Below are 16,238 nucleotides of genomic sequence, written 5' to 3'. Positions count from 1 at the left end.
AAGGCCCATGTTTGCTTGCATGGTTGCTTAATCCTGCGGGTTGGTACTCACACAAGAATTGTACTTGTCTTTGGCATTAACTCAAATTAGACCGTTCTTTTTGTGAAGCCTACTACAAATTGGCCATCATCGAAAAAGTCAGGTTGACAAAAAAAATCTCATAGCTTTTAATTATTAGACGCAACCATTGAATATTTTTTTTACTTTATATTTTTTATTTTTACTCATTCATGATGGATGATACACATCAAAGTTGGGCTCCACATGATGGACAATTAATCATGGTGAGCTGCAAGTTATGGATGATCCATATCAACATGGGCCCCATATGATGGACGGTCCACATCAAAAGTTAGCACTAATGATGACTACCCCATATCCAAGGTGGGCTCGGCATGATGAACAACCCACATCAAAGGTGGGGCCCACATGATAGACGGTACACATCAAAATTGGGCTTCATATGTGGTTGGTGGATATTGAAGGTAAAGGTAGGCCCCACATGATGGACAATAACATTGATGGTAGGCCCCACATGATGGATGACAAACATCAAAGATGGGCCCTACATAATGAACAATGCACATAAAAGATTAGTCCCTGATGATGAATGGCCCACATCCATGGTGGGCCACGCATGATGGACAACCCACATCAAAGGTGGGGTCCACACAATGATGATCCACATCAAAGGTTGGCCTCAAATGACGGATGGTAATGTGAGGGGGACCAAACAAACTTGAGGGATAATTACCTATAATCTTGGAAGCCAAGCATGCTTTTTCTAGTTTTTGGCTAATAAGTATGTTGTTTACCAAACATACTTTATTTATTTAATAAGTGGAAATGAATATAAGCTACTTAAATAACTTGAGATCTCAAATAATTTAAAAAGCATTCTTGGGTTTAATCCTTGACAGCGTTATCTTTAAAAAAATGCATTTTTATTTTATAAAAAAAATTCTTAAGTAATTAATTCTTTCTATGCTAACTCGTCCATTTTTAATCTCCAGTGGCCAACTGATTGCAAAAGCCATCTTCCTTCTTCTACGGTTTACAAGCTCTCCATTTATTGTGGTATTCTTCTATCGCTTTATCATGACTTATTAAGGATGGGATGTATTCCTTTGAATGCTAGATTTTTTTATTTTATTTTATTTTATTTTTTTAAAATTACCATCAAATTTACAATTCATAGATTGAGTGACCAGCATTGTCCGACCAAAGTTGGTTTTTTGAAACATAAACAATCCTAGGCAGATTCCCTTTAATAGATGCTTCAAGTTTATGATCAGACCTCTTTTCTTTGATTAATCTTGACCTTCCAATCTTGTATGCTATTGATCACAAGGTTCAATCATTTGATTGATGTGGTTCTTGCATCTTTAGCTGATGTTGTTTGATGTTTCAATTAACTGATACGTCCAAAGTCATCAATGTATTAAATAGTGGTGATTTTGAGCCACAAAAGTTTTAAATCTAGGTAACATTTGTGTTTTCCCTTCATCCAAGCATGTTTGACCTTACCAACTAGCCAGATGGCTAATAAACCATAGCACTAAGAAGTTTTTAATGGTAGGTGTTCAATCACCATTTTTCCTATGGTGTGGTCCACCTGAGATTTGGATCTACTACTTGGGCTGGACATCCTAAAATAAGCTAAAAACTGGATAGATGGCGTGGATGTATGTGTCTTAGGTAGGCTGTCCATCTGTTTTTCCAAGTCATTTTAGGGCATTATCCCATAATTGAAGTATACCCAAATCTAAGTGGACAACACCACAGAACTGTTGATATCTTCTTATGGGCCACAAAAGTCTTGAATAAGTTGATATTTGTAATTTCCCATCATCCATATCTGTGTGACCTTATAAACGAGTTAGATGACAAATAAACATCACGGTGGGTGTTAAAAAGGTTTCCATCATGGATTTTTTATTTTTTATTTTTATCCCCAATGTTTCCTATGATGCGGTCCACTCCAACTTTGGATATGCTTCAATTTTGGACTTATACTTTAAAATGAGCTCATAAAATGAATTGACAACATGACAAGACACATACATCACAATGGACCCCATAGATTGTATTAGGTTATTGAGTGTGCAATCTACATCCATGCAATACATACATCAACTTGGGTCCATTCGCTCATGACTTGATGAAATGGGGCGCTCTCCTTTAAGAAGTGCTTTAAATGTCTTATTATTTATTTATTTATTTTTGTAAGAAGTGCTTTATATTCTCTCTATAGTAAAAAGTCTTTTCCATTTTTCTTTTTTCTACTGGAAAGTTAAACTTGCTTTATACGCTACCTCTGCCATTTCTTATGGGAGCGGATTGCCTATATATCTCATGAGATGTTAGTGACAAATTCACTCCACCCATCTATTTTGAAAGACCATAGTAGGGCGGAATTCTAAAAATCATGCAAATCCAAAACTTCGGTGGGCTATATTACACAAAACAGTGAGGGTTGAATGCCTGGCAGTGACAGAAGGTTTATTATTATTATTATTATTATTATTATAAAAAATCAGGATAACATGTATTCCTACAGTTTATCGTATTTATAATTAGGGCTGTCAATGAGCTGGGTTAGGATCGGGCCAAGCTATATCGAAGCCCAGCCTGTAATTCTAAACCTAAACCTAAATCCAGCCTGGGCCCGTGACTGGCTAAAAGTAGTCCAGCCTGAGTCCGACCCGAGACATTTACACAAAGCCCGGCATGAGTCCACCTGAGCCTGAGCCTGAGCCTGAGCCTAAGCCTCGAGTATCTCAGTTGATAAATGATATTGTGGTGTGTCTCATGTGTGAGAGAGGGGGAGAATGAAAGAAAAAGGGGAAATTAGGTTTAGAAAAGAGCTATCGGGCCAGACCAGGTTCATGGGCTTTGGAGTGCTAAGTTCGAGTCCAGCCAGGTTGACAATCAGGGTTCTGATTTTAGCCTGAGCCCGACCAGTCGGGCCTGATACACAACCCCAAACCCAGCCCAATTAGGCCAAGCCCGAAGGACTGTTGGGACTACCCGGCCCATTGACAGCCCTATTTATAATTCTAAGAACGGTTGTATGACATATAAACGTCATGATTAGCAGTAGGAAGGTTTCAATGGTGGATATTGCTGTTCTCACTATTTTGTTGATGTGGCCTACCTGAGTCTTGGATCTGCCTGACTTTTAGAAGCCTGCACTATTGTGGTCCTTAAAAATAGATGGATGGATGGAGTGGATTTGTCACATATATCTCTGTGGACCCCACACAGCCTGGACCCTGGTCACAGGCAATCCGCTCCCATTTCTGATGGGAGTGGAGTAAGTGTATCCCAAACTTGCCTTAAGATGATGTGACCCTTACTGTGGGCCCCCCTTGATGTATGTATTTTGTATCCACACTGTTCATTCATTTTTGCCTGATCATTTTAAGTTATGAGCCTAAAAATGAAACTAATCAAAATCTCATGCCATACGAGACAATGTGATTGAGTGCCCCACCGTTAAAAACTTCTTAAGGCCCACCGTCTTGTTTTGTAATGTTTATATTCCATCCAACCTGTTGATATGGTTAAAAATATCTGTATGAAGGGAAAAGCTAAGTATCTACTTGATCCAAAACTTTTGTGGCCCACAAGAAGTATTAATGGTCAATCACCACTGTTTCCTACGACATAGTCCTTCTAAGATTTGGATCTGTTTTATTTTTGGGTTAATACCCTAAAATAATATGGAAAAATAGATGGACGGTGTGGATACAAAATATATACATCAAGATGGGCCCCATGATAAGGGCCGGACTGCGGCCCGGTGATGCCGGGCCACACCTAATCCGCTCCGATTTATAATGTCTCTGACTCTGAGTCTCCGAATGACTTTAGAAGCCATCTTCCTTCTCTTACCCTTGGATCCGGAATGCTGCTGCCGGGCATCGATTGCATGCTGACCGCGCGTGCCATAACTAACCTAGCTGCTGGTCAGTGCAATATGGGCCTATCAAAATGTATATGTTTTATCCACACCGTACATCTATTTTTTTCATATTATTTTAAGGCATGAGTCTAAAATTGAGGCAGATTAATATCTCACTTGGACCATAACATAGAAAAATAAAGATGAATTGAATACCTACTATTAAAAACTTCATAGGGCCCATTGTAATGTTTAGTTTTCATCCAACTTGTTGAGTAGGTCACACAGATCTAAATAAAAGGAAAATACAAATATAAGCTTAATCCAACAATGTTGTGGCCCATAAAAACTTTTTAATAGTGGTGTTCAATTACCACTGTTTACTGTGGTGTGATTTTCCTGAGATTGGGGTCTGTGCTCTAAAATGAGATAACAAAACGGATCAATGGTGTGGATATGCAACACATATATCAAGGTGGGCCCTGTAGTCATGGCCTGGCTCCACCGACTCACCTGGTCCCCGTTCCTGCTTGCTTACATGCGGATTTGGTAACCTCCTTCCAGCGTGGCGGGGACAGTAGGTGGCTGTGGCCTCTCCTAACACATCGCGGCCTGACTGTGGGCCTGCCTTGATGTACTCATTGAGGATCTATGCCGTCCATCTATTTTTTCAGCTCATTTTAGTGCATGAGCAACCTGATTTTTCTGCTTTCCCTTCATCCAGGTCTGTGTGACCTTATGAACAGGATCGATATAAAAATATTGGTGGCCCTAGTAAGGCTTCAATGGTGGATGTCATTATCCTCTGTAGTGTGATCCACTTGAGGTTTGGATCTGCCTCATTTTTGTGCTCATGCCTAAATTTGATCTCAAAAAATGGATGGATGGTATGGATATGACACATACATCATGGTGGGGCCACATAACTTTGCCACGTCAACTCACCACTAAGTTGGTGTTGTGTTGCATACGACGCAATCTTGCATCCTACCTTCCTTGTTTTCTCAAATCTATGATTTATGATAAATTATAGGAAATGGGCAATACAAAATGTCAAAGTAAGTTGACCCATTATCGTCTGTTTCCTATTGAGTCATGGGGAATTATCAATGGCGAATGGTTGGTGCTTTGTGGGCCCATCATTATATATGTGTTTCATCCATGCCTTCCATTTTATGGTATTAGCCCAAAAATGAGGTAGATCCAAATCTTAAGTGGACCACATCACAGGAAACAGTTGTTGATTGAATGCGCACCATTAAAAGCTTCTATGGGGCAAGAAAAGTTTTGGATCAAGCTGATATTTGTTTTTCCCTTCATCTAGGTTTGCACACCAAATCAATAGGTTGGATATCAAATAAACATTATAACAAACCCAGTAGGTTTTTAATGATGGACATCCAATCCCCACTATTTCTTGTGGTGTGGTCTGCCTAAGATTTGGGTCTGCTTCATTTTTGGCCTCATGCCCTGAAATGAGCCGGAAAAAATTATGGATGGCATGGATAAAACACATACATCATGCTGGACCCCACAGAGCACCGACTATTACCCACTTGGCTAGGGGCAGCATCACTAGCCAAACCGCGTCCTTGGATTGCTTACTGAAGTGGTGGTGGAATACCGGACGGTGCTTGGGGGCCCCACCATGATGATGTGATCTATCCATGCCATTCATCTATTTTGCAAGCTTCGTATAATAAATGATCCCAAAAATAAAAGAGATCACAACCCCTGGAAGACCACACCATCATCAAAATGTGGGGATTAAACACCAACCATTACACTTTTTATACAGTCCACTGTCCTGTTGTGAGCCATCTTTGCTTTTCATCCCAGTCATACAAACCTACATGAAGGACCAAAGAGATAATTCCACAGTGGATGGATCTTTTTCTGGGGAGCAGTTTGGGTGGATCATTGGATCCACCGAGGTGGGTGGACCCCTGACTGTAGGGCCCACCATGATATATGAGACTTACATCCACGCTGTCCATCTGTTTTGAAATCTGATTTTAGGGCATGATCACCACTAATGAAGTAGATCCAAATCTCAGGTGGACTATATACCACAGGAAACAGTGGTGATTGAATATCCACCATTAAAAACTTCTTGAGACCCGAGGGAATGTATTAAAAAAACTTTTGTGGTCCACTTGAGATTTGGATCTGCTTCAATTTTGGAATAATGACCTTAAATGCAGGAAGCCGCACCCCTTTTTCTAGCCCTGAAGAGGATTTTAGTTTTTAATGGTGGGCATGCATTCAGTTACCACTCTTTCCTATCATGGGGATCACACATGATTTGGATCAGATTTCCTTTTTGGGTTCATACCCCATATTCATATGGAAAAAAAAAAAAAAATGGATGAACGTTGTAGATATAACATGAACATAATGGGGAAAGTGAGTATGTGATTGCAAATAGAAATCAGCAAGGAAACACCTCAGTAGGCATTACCCTCAACTTTACATTCCTGCTTTAGGTATTGGAATGTTCTTCTCAATATTACCTATAATCGGGTTCCTCATACACATGAGGATCATTACTCTGCCTCATCAACATCCATGCCATTCAAATCCTTGAGTAGATTGTTATTTTGGCATATTAAAACATCCATATCATTCATCTTCATGATTCTTCATATGTTCCCGTAGGGTGAGAAAAGCTGCCCCATAGATTTCTTTCTACGAAAGTAACTTTGTCGCTAAAAGTACATGTTCTGAAGTTAATCCTTTTACCATACCAAGTTTTGGAATAATCTGCACTATTCACTTATCCCACTTCTAATTTGATCATATGGTTGGGAAACTTTAGCCTTCTTCCTAGAGTTGATAGTGTTGGACGTGTTCTTCGAGTTATTGGCCTTCACCGTCGGTCTTTGATAGGCCATATTCACTTCTTCCCAACTTAATTTCATACGACCATAGGATGTCTGGATCGCTATCACCGTAGTCCTCAGATAAGAGAATGACCGTGTCTTTGATTAGATTCACTGTGTGATTTGTCTAATCATCTGGATCCTATATCCTCTTGCACTCACAGTAGGAGGTTTGTTTTGAAGAAATTAAATTCAACGACTCAGTAGATACGAATCATTCCACATCCGGGTTGTGATTTCGTCTCTTCCTGTTGCCCACGCACCTCTCTCATGCTGGGTGACATTCACCAGGATCCGACCTTCGTCCATACTAGATATCTCTACTGGTGATGGAGTGATACTATTGGGACCATATCTCTCAAGGTGTCCATCCAACACAAAGTCATAAAAACTTCCCACTAGCAAGCAGGTGATGAAAGAGACAGGTTTCATCACTAACTAGAATGTGTAATAGTTGCCTACAACAATCCATCGGGATGTAATGCAGTACCACGGTAACAATGGTTGGTGTGTCAATTCATCAATTTCATCTAGGCTTAAATCATGGAGCATCAACCAAAACATTGGGCCTGTTATTTGCTCTTAGATAGAATGGTGCCCATTATTTGCTCAGTTCATATAATCAAGTTGCTTTGTTTGTAAGGGTTTTTTTTTTTTTTTTTTTTTTTGTTTCCACCATAGCTTTTCACTCTAAAAAAGTAGCCCGAGTAACATAAAACTCGATTAGTCTAGCAATTTAGTGCATACCATGGGCGAGTTAAAGAGGAAACCAGACGAGTCATGTAACAAAACTCAGGCAAGGCCTTTGTTTATATTAGAGGTGGTGGGTTCAAACCCCTACTTTACTTTTTTAAAAAATAAAATAAAATAAAAATCAAACCTTTTCACTCTATAAAACTCAGCCAAGTAACACAAAACTCGACAAGTCCATGGAATTAGTGCAAAACTCGGGCAAGTTTCGAGAAATCTAACGAGTTTTGTAACAACCTGACTCATATAGGAAGTTGGCAGATTCTCATGCTGATCTCAGTTGACATTGTCAAGTTCTAAATTGACTTGCCAAGTTTCTGAAAAATGCGTTACACATAAGGAAAAATGATCAGAATAAAGTGAAAATAAATCTATTGTAGGAGTAATTGTGCAATTACTTTCTTATAGACAATTCAATTGTAATATTTTCTGCCTAGTTTTTTTTCTTTCCTCTTTTCCTTCACCTTCTAGTTTTGGATTCCATTTTCATAAATGTATGAAACTATTGCACAGGGAAATGGCAGATGCTGTCGTCAGTATTCTCCTAGATAATTTGGTGTCATTACTTGAAAGCGAAGGTCGACAACTACTTGAATTTGATGACCGGTTTGAAGAAACAACGCAGGAGCTAAAGTATATGCAGAGCTATCTCAAGGATGCTGATCAGGTGAAGATAAAAGAGAGGAATGAGACTTTCAAGACAATAATGAGAGACTTAAGAGAGCTGGTATATGATGCTGAGGATGTAATAGCAGATTGCCATCTTCAATTCCATAAAAAAGACCAAGGGTGTGCACCCAATTTTATTAGTTATTGCTCTCCTGCCCTTTTGAAATCCCGCCGTCGGATGGGAAAGCGGTTGATGGAAACAAATAAAAAAATAAAAGTGGTGCAAGGGAAGATGAATTCCTACTTGCAAACAGCTCCTCGTCACACTGGCAAAGATGAAGATGGTAGGAATATGCCATTGACCTACCCAATCCTAATGCATGAAGCTGAAATGGTAGGATTAGAAGATGACTCAGGAAAGGTTAGAAATTGGATCTTAAAAGCAGATGGACCCTCAACAATGATTGGAATAGTTGGAATGGGGGGAATCGGTAAAACCACACTCGCTCAAAAGATATGTCATAGTGAGAGTGTGAAAAACTCTTTTCATCACTTGGTTTTTGTTACTGTTTCTCAAAGTTTCAAATTGGACGAATTGCTAAAGAAGATGTTAAAAAAGCTAGATGTAAAAGAGGAATCTCTGAGGGGAATGGATGTTGAGGAGCTATTGGAAAGTCTCAACAGGAAATTAGATGCGAAATACTTGGTAGTTTTGGACGATGTTTGGCAAACAAATGAAGGGATGTGGTGGGATAGCTTGAAGTCTGGTTTGCCCCGAGTGGAGGGTAGCTGCGTTATTATTACAACTAGGAATGAAGAGGTTGCTAAATCAATGGGAGCTGCCAGCAGACACATACACTATCCCCAAACTCTTTCAAAACAAGATAGTTGGTCCTTGTTCAGTAAAGTAGCTTTTGCAAGAACTGGAGGTAAGTGCACAAATCCAGACTTGGAGGGCTTAGGAAAGGAGATTGTTGCGAGGTGTGGGGGACTGCCATTAACAATCAAGGTTGTGGGTGGAATGATGCAGGGGAAGAGTGATTCTATCCATGACTGGAGGGATATATCAGAGCGCAAGGAGTTGGGAATCGATAAGAATGATGAACTGATCATTTCGAGACTACAATTAAGCTACGAAGAGCTCCCAACACACTTAAAACCTTGCTTTTTGTGCTTTGCCATGTTTACTGAAGATTATGAAATTAATGTTGGTGACATGGTTAACTGGTGGATTGGTGAGGGTTTTGTTTGGGGAAAAAATGGGAAAACGGCATTTGAGATAGGAGAAGAATGTATTTCAGAATTATTTAATCGATTTTTGATACTTGGAGTGGATAAAGATATGTTCGAGAGAAGCTATCTTAGTTGCAAAATGCATGATATGGTTCGAGATATGGTAATAAGAATTGCAAGAGATGAGAGCTTTTTTGTGAGGTTGGACTGTGGAGGTAGTCCCGCATTCAGTGAGCAGTCTCGCCGTTTGGGAATTGTGAAGAATACAGCTGTAGAGAGCATCGGAAACAGTCCCACAAAGCTGCGGACGTTGGTTGGGATGGACATTCACAGCATAGAGATGATTGCAAGTCTCAAAGCAAAAATATGCAAAGGAAGGTGGTTGAGGGTGTTATCTCTTTCATTGTCACGCAGCAATCTCGATAGAGATGTGGTGTGCAGCGATTGGTTGAGTGGGATAGGGTCATTACAGCACCTCGTTTATCTTAACATAGAGAGTAGTTCTGCCTTAATATCACTGCCCGATTCAATCGGAAATCTTCGTAATCTTCGGATTCTACGTTTATGGCTCTGCCCGAATTTGAATAGGCTTCCTGTGTCAATCACAACATTAGAGAAGCTAACAGTTATCCAAATTTATGGGTGTGAATCTTTAGAATGCATGCCGGAAGGGGTTGGAAAGCTTTCAAATCTCGAACGGTTAGGATGGTTTAGTCCTGTGAATAAAAATGGATCCGGGATTTCGGAGTTGAAGAGCTTGACAAAACTTAGAGAACTTTGGATGGAGATAAAGTCAGTGGAAGAAATAGAAGAAGGGGAATGGAATGTCTTATCAATGCTCCAGCATCTGCAAATTCTAACGTTAGTTTTTGGGGGAATTTCTGTTGAAAGAGATGGAGATGTAAGGAAGATTGAAGGTGAGCTTTCTCCTCCTCTTAAATCCCTGAGAGAGATGCATATTTGGGACTGGCCAGGAGAAAGGACACCAGCGTGGCTCAGTCCTTCTTCCCTTCCCAATCTTCAGTTTCTTGAGATTTTTCGGGGAAGGATTAGGGAGATGGGTCCCAGATTTTGGGACAGCGAGAGTGGGGTATGGAAAGTGGAGGTATTGGTGCTATATTGGATAGAAGAGATGGAAGAGGAATGGCAGAGGATGCAAAGGGCAATGCCGTCTTTAAGACTCCTCAAGGTTATCAACTGTCCGAAGCTCAAGTCATTCCCATTCGATGTTACAGATGATCGTTGGCATCAGAAGATATGGAGGAGAGAAGAAGAAGATTCTGGTAATTAAAGGGTAACCCAAATTACTTTATTAATTTTGCATATCCAAAACCATTTGTGAAGCCTGCGTTAGAGGCATTGATGAGGCGATTCGCGAGCACTGCACTATGCCACGTCATACTTTTTTTTATTACTCTCGTACGTGTGCCGTGCTGGCAAGTGTGCCTCGAATTACCCATTCAATCCCCGGAAAAGCGGATTGCGTCCAGAGTATAGACTATCGAGTTAACTCTGTGGGGCCACTGTGGATGTATGTGTACCGTTCATCTGTTTTTCCAGATCACAGATCACTTTAGAGTACAAGCCCAAAATTGAAGCATATCCAAAGTTCAAATGGACCACACCACAGGAAACAATGGGATAGATCTAAGGTAAAAACACAAATATCAGCTTGATCTTAAACTTCTATAGCCCCCACAAAATTTTCAACGGTAGGCATTGAATTCCCACTATTTCATGTGGTGTGGTTCGCTTGAGCTCTGGATGTTGTTCAATTCCAGGCTCATGCCCTAAATTGAGCTGTAATTAAACAGACGGATGGTGTGGATAAGACACCAACATCACAATGGGCCCCACAGAGTTTATTTAGATTTTCTCTACATTGTACTCACTATTCAGCTAGGCCACACAAAACAAAGTAAATTGTTGATTTTTTTTATTTTTATTTTTTCCTTTTGCTCGAACCATTCATTTGTATTTATATATTGTAGCCCATCTGAGTTGGAAAAGCTGGCCTGATTTTTGTATGGGGCGATTTAGATCAAAACACAGTATCACACCTCATGGGAAGCTATGATGTCACGCATGTATCATGTTGTGGTACACGCCCACAGTGTAAATTAGCAACCTCCATGTTCAGACTATCACTTTTGACTGACCTGACATATGACTGATATGCTACTGGTCAGGTTATTTAATACTCTAGCCACATGGGACACTTGATACGCAGACATTTAGAAATGGTACACATGGCATCAACTCAAATTAAACCAATTAACTTATGGAATCACTGTCTCAGTATCAAAGCCCAAAAGTTAGATTGGTCCAAGAATCCTAAACTCTAATTGGGGACACTTTTTTGATGCAATAAAAATACTATTGAATATTTTTTAGTTTTAATCATCCAATAAATGTAAGCCAATCCAATCGACAAATAATTAAATAAGTTTAGTGCTTGATTATCATTGATGACATTTAAAGAGTTCTATTTTTATTTTTAATTTTCAAATTATTGTCCTTCGAAATTAAAATTTAATTCTAGAGCTACTTTTCACTTTTGACAATTTGGAATTTGGCCAAAGTTTAATTTCTAATTATAAGCCATTTACAATTCTTTGTAAAACGCTACTTTTCATATTCTTAGAGATTATTTAAATTTCAAGGTGTTAAACACAACTTGACACACTGAAATTCTCAAGAATCCAATTACTGATGTAGATTCTTCAAATTTCAAGTGTCAAAACCACCAATAAATTCCTTTGAAGACATTTCTAACCTCACTTCCATCTTTTTCTACCTTTTTAGGCTTGCGTCTTAAAGGTGTCGTAGAAGAAGTAGAAGAAGAAGAAGCAGGTATGTATGTACATGCTTTTCCCATGACATTCTTGGCTCAAATACCTTCAGGCAACGTTAGCTGCCGGGCAAACATCACAAATGCCACGTATGTTGTGTGTGAACCCAATACTGATTCGATAAATACCCCCATCAGTTGTGTGTGAACCCAATACTGATTCGATAAATACCCCCATCAGTTGTGCTTTTAGTCGTATAATAATTCTAATAGAAAGAAGAAATTATGGCAAAGCTAGTGGAACCGGTGTAGGATTACAGAGACCTTTCCATAGTACAAATGACAGAGGTGATGTGCCAATTCAGTATGTTCATTTAATTGCCCCTGATGTTGATGAAACATGATTAAAAATATATAACTTGGATGATCCGAGCCATCTGGTTGCAGATTCCAAACCAACTATCCAAAGAAATTTAGGCTAGGTTTACATAACCAAAAAGAAATAATGAAGGGAACATGATTTAAGATGGGTCCTACGTACTAGATGGACAGTCTTAATTGACACGTGACTATAACCCATGTGCAGTAAAGGGATGACTCTACCTTGTCAACTTTCTTGTTTTGTTTACATTTCCTTATGTAGTGATGTGCCCACAAGGACCTCCCCTGTTACAGATGATCAATCCATCTGTTGCTTCAATGCATACATTATCATAACAAAAATAGGTAGGGCAACTCATCAAGTGGACCACACATTTGTAAAAATAATTTTTAAAAAAAATATGATTTAGAAAATTAGAGCAATGGCTCACATGCTCTACTTGTTGGCGGTTTATTCGTTTATTCTAATTAATCACTATCTTTGGAGTGTTCAAATTTGAGAAACGATATATTTAGCCAAGTGTATAGAAACCAAGACATGTTTGGCATCAATGTATAGAAACGATATATATAGTGATATTTTTTTGGTCACCCTGCCTGTTGATTAGGTCACATTGACATATATGAAGGGAAAACACAAATATCAGCATGATCAAAAACTTTTGTGCCCCCAAGAAGTTTTCAAGGGTAAGCATTCAATCCCTGCTATTTCCTATGGCGTGGTCCACTTAAGCTTTAGATTTTCTTCATTTTTGAGCTTGTGCTCTAAAAGTAGCTGAAAATTTAATTGGATGGTGTGGATAAAATACATGCATCACGCTGTACCCATTGAGCTTTAACACCAACTACCTGGCTTGTGTTGGGATCACCAGCCAACTATTGATACGTTGCACATCTGAGTTGTGGAAACTGACCTGACTTCTATGTGAGGCGATCTAGATCCAAACACAGTATCACAGCTAATGGAAAGCTCAGATGCCACACGTGTATCATGTTGTAATACATGCCCACATGTATAAATTAGCAAACCTCCATTGTGGGACTATCACTTCTGATGGACGGACTGATATGTTACTGGTCAAGCTATTTGATGCTCTAGCTATGTTTGACACTTGATACACAGACATTTAGAAATGGTACACGTGGCATCAACTAAAGTTAGAACCACTGTCTATGAATTATAGCCTAAAAGTTAGAATGGTCCAATAATCCTAAACGCCAATTCTAAGACACTTGTTTGTTGAAATAGAAATATTAGATTTTTTTTTTTTTTTAGGTGACTGATCATCATCGATGACACTCTGCTAGAGTATCTATGTTTTTTTCTTTTCCAAATCATTGTCTTTTGGAATTAGAATTTAATTCTAGAGTGAGTCCGGATTATCTGTTGCTGGGAAACAGGGATTGCTTACTTCCCAATGAAAATGCAGTGACTAGGAAATCCCTGTTTCCCAACAGCAGAGGATCCAGATTCTTTTAGAGCTAATTTTCACTTTTGGCAACTTGGAATTTGGCCAGAATTCAATTTCTGATTTTAAGCGATTTATAATTCTTTCTAAACGCAGCTTTTCAAATTCTCAGAGATTAGATTCAAATTTCGAGTCATCAAAAACAACTTGATACACTGAAATTCTTAAGAATCCAATTGCTGGATGTGGGTTCTTCAAAATTCTAGTTGCCAAGCCACACCTAAATTCCTTTGAAGACATCTCCAACCTCTTTTCCATCTCCCTCTAACTCTTTATGCTTGCTCTTTGAAGCTACGGGTGCTGTTGAAGAAGAAGAAAAAGGATACAAGTTTTATTCTCTTGCCAGAGAAGAAGAAGGTGACAAGTTTTATTCTTTTGCCAGGGAAGAAGAAGGTGATAAGATTTTTTCCATTTTCTTTATCAATCATCTGTCACATGCTCTTCTCACAACATCATAGCTCCCATGTTTCATATGCACACGTGTAGGGAATAACCATTTTTGTATGCACTCACTGAATTTATAATCCCCCCATTCGTTCTGCTTTTGGTTATATAATAATTCTAATAGAAAGGAGACATGATGGGTGTATTTTTATGGGGGTGGCAATAGCCAAGGTACTTTCTTAGATTGATTTGAACTGTTTATGTTCTTACCACAACCATATGGACATGTTACTTTCTTGTAATCTGCATTATTAATTATTTGAATCTTGAATTTGAGCATGAGTAGTGACAAATTTTACTTTTCAATATTCCATGTTCATTTTGGCACGGGTGACTTGTCAATTCTGTATGTTCATTTAATTGTCATGTTGTTGATGGAAAATAAATAGAAATACACAAATTAGATGATCCTACCCATCTGGTTGACAAATTCCGAACCAACGGTCTAAAAAATGGTTAATAGCTTGCATTTGGTGAGAGGAGAAGGAATTTAAGCTTGGATTGCCTAACAAAATATTTTTATTGGGGAGCATGATCTGAGATGGGTCCTACTAGATGGACTCAATTGACCCATGTATAGTAAAGGGGTTCTAATGGCTCTGCTTTGTCAACTTTCTTGTTTTGTTACCATTTCTTTTTGTAGTGGTATGACTACAAGGACCTTCCCACTTTATGTACGGTACAGATGAGCAATCCATCTGATGGTTCTAATGCATATATGGCCATAACAAAAACAAGTAGGACAATTCATCAGGTGGGCCACTCATTTATGAAAATAAAATAACTGATTTAGAAATGCATAGCAATGGCTCATATGCATAGCAATCACTATCTTTGGAGTGTTCAGATTTGAGAAATGATTTGGTTGGCTAAGTTTACAGAAACCACCTTCACATGCATACAGATGCATTTCGCATCCAAGTCAGGATCTGGCTAATCGGTATTCACTTTATGCTTTCTTTGCAAAGGTACATCGATTCAGGAGATTTTTTCCAAGTAGCTTGAGGAAAGGAGATTTATATCTACAGGCAACTGCAAAATTTCTGGCGCTTATCATCCAATGTTCATCATCAGCTTTCTCACTTTCAACTTCCCATCTCCATTGATAAATCTGTGAACTCTTGTTCCTCCTCTTAGATGGGCAGAAGTCTTAAACTTCTTTTTTATAATATATTCGTAGGCAATAAACTTTTGGAATTGATAGTTTCTGATACCTGGGGATGTACTTGGTTTCACTATTAGATACATTTCATTGATATTAGTAGATTTACATGGCATTTTTCCATGGTATGCACTTGTGTTTTTTAAAAGACTTAAATTGAATATTGAGAATAGCTTCGAGTGTGTATAATCAAGAGTATTCAAGCCACTGGTGGTGGTGAATACAGGAAATTCAAAACCTTTCTTGAAATATGTGGTAATACTCACGGTTTCTCTTGTACAGTCTCCATGATTCTCTATGGGGTCTGATGGCCACATCCCGCCAATTATGTCATTCAATGTTGTAAATTTTCTCATTAACCATCTACTTTTTTGAAACACACAGAAGCTCTTTTTATTTCTCTTTTTTATTATCAATTTCTTGGGGGTTTTGGCTATGAATGTTTTAATTAGGCTACAGCTATGTATTGACTGATCCTCCTCGCATGTGATACTAATGTACATCTAGACCATCCAAATTGTGGATGAAGCAGATCTCTAAAATCACAATAATCACCAATTAATGGCCATCAAATGGATGACTATAAGTAGGGAGTGGTCCAAATTTGAAG

The 16,238-nt window shown here is 38.8% G+C and overlaps 1 protein-coding gene across 4 annotated transcripts; it reads left to right on the top strand.

The window, feature by feature from the left end:
• The first annotated feature begins 1,041 nt into the window (after positions 1-1,041).
• LOC131236126 (disease resistance RPP13-like protein 4) lies at positions 1,042-15,907 on the top strand. 4 transcript variants are annotated; one of them, XM_058233261.1, is made up of 4 exons: positions 1,042-1,077; positions 8,053-10,664; positions 12,187-12,234; positions 14,314-14,631. In XM_058233261.1, the coding sequence occupies exons 2-4, from the start codon at positions 8,057-8,059 to the stop codon at positions 14,478-14,480; spliced, it is 2,823 nt and encodes a 940-aa protein (XP_058089244.1). In that variant the 5' UTR covers positions 1,042-1,077; positions 8,053-8,056; the 3' UTR covers positions 14,481-14,631. The 4 variants fall into 4 exon arrangements, with proteins under 4 accessions (XP_058089244.1, XP_058089243.1, XP_058089245.1 ...); XM_058233262.1 differs by lacking the exon at positions 1,042-1,077 and adding an exon at positions 15,435-15,907 and having other exon boundaries at positions 7,438-10,664; positions 14,314-14,415; XM_058233260.1 differs by lacking the exon at positions 1,042-1,077 and having other exon boundaries at positions 7,437-10,664.
• Positions 15,908-16,238: the final 331 nt, after the last annotated feature.

The sequence above is a fragment of the Magnolia sinica genome, unplaced genomic scaffold (assembly GCF_029962835.1).
Source record: "Magnolia sinica isolate HGM2019 unplaced genomic scaffold, MsV1 ctg238, whole genome shotgun sequence".
Classification (NCBI taxonomy): domain Eukaryota; kingdom Viridiplantae; phylum Streptophyta; class Magnoliopsida; order Magnoliales; family Magnoliaceae; genus Magnolia; species Magnolia sinica.
The sequence above is the reverse complement of the archived record's forward strand: the minus strand, read 5'-3'. Positions and strand labels throughout refer to the sequence as shown.

Coding starts and splice junctions, on each gene's coding strand:
- LOC131236126 (XM_058233260.1), top strand. CDS start 8,036: ATGAAACTATTGCACAGGGAAATGGCAGATGCTGTCGTCAGTATTCTC. Junction 10,665..12,186: donor GAGAGAAGAAGAAGATTCTG/GTAATTAAAGGG, acceptor CTACCTTTTTAG/GCTTGCGTCTTAAAGGTGTC. Junction 12,235..14,313: donor AGTAGAAGAAGAAGAAGCAG/GTATGTATGTAC, acceptor TGCTCTTTGAAG/CTACGGGTGCTGTTGAAGAA.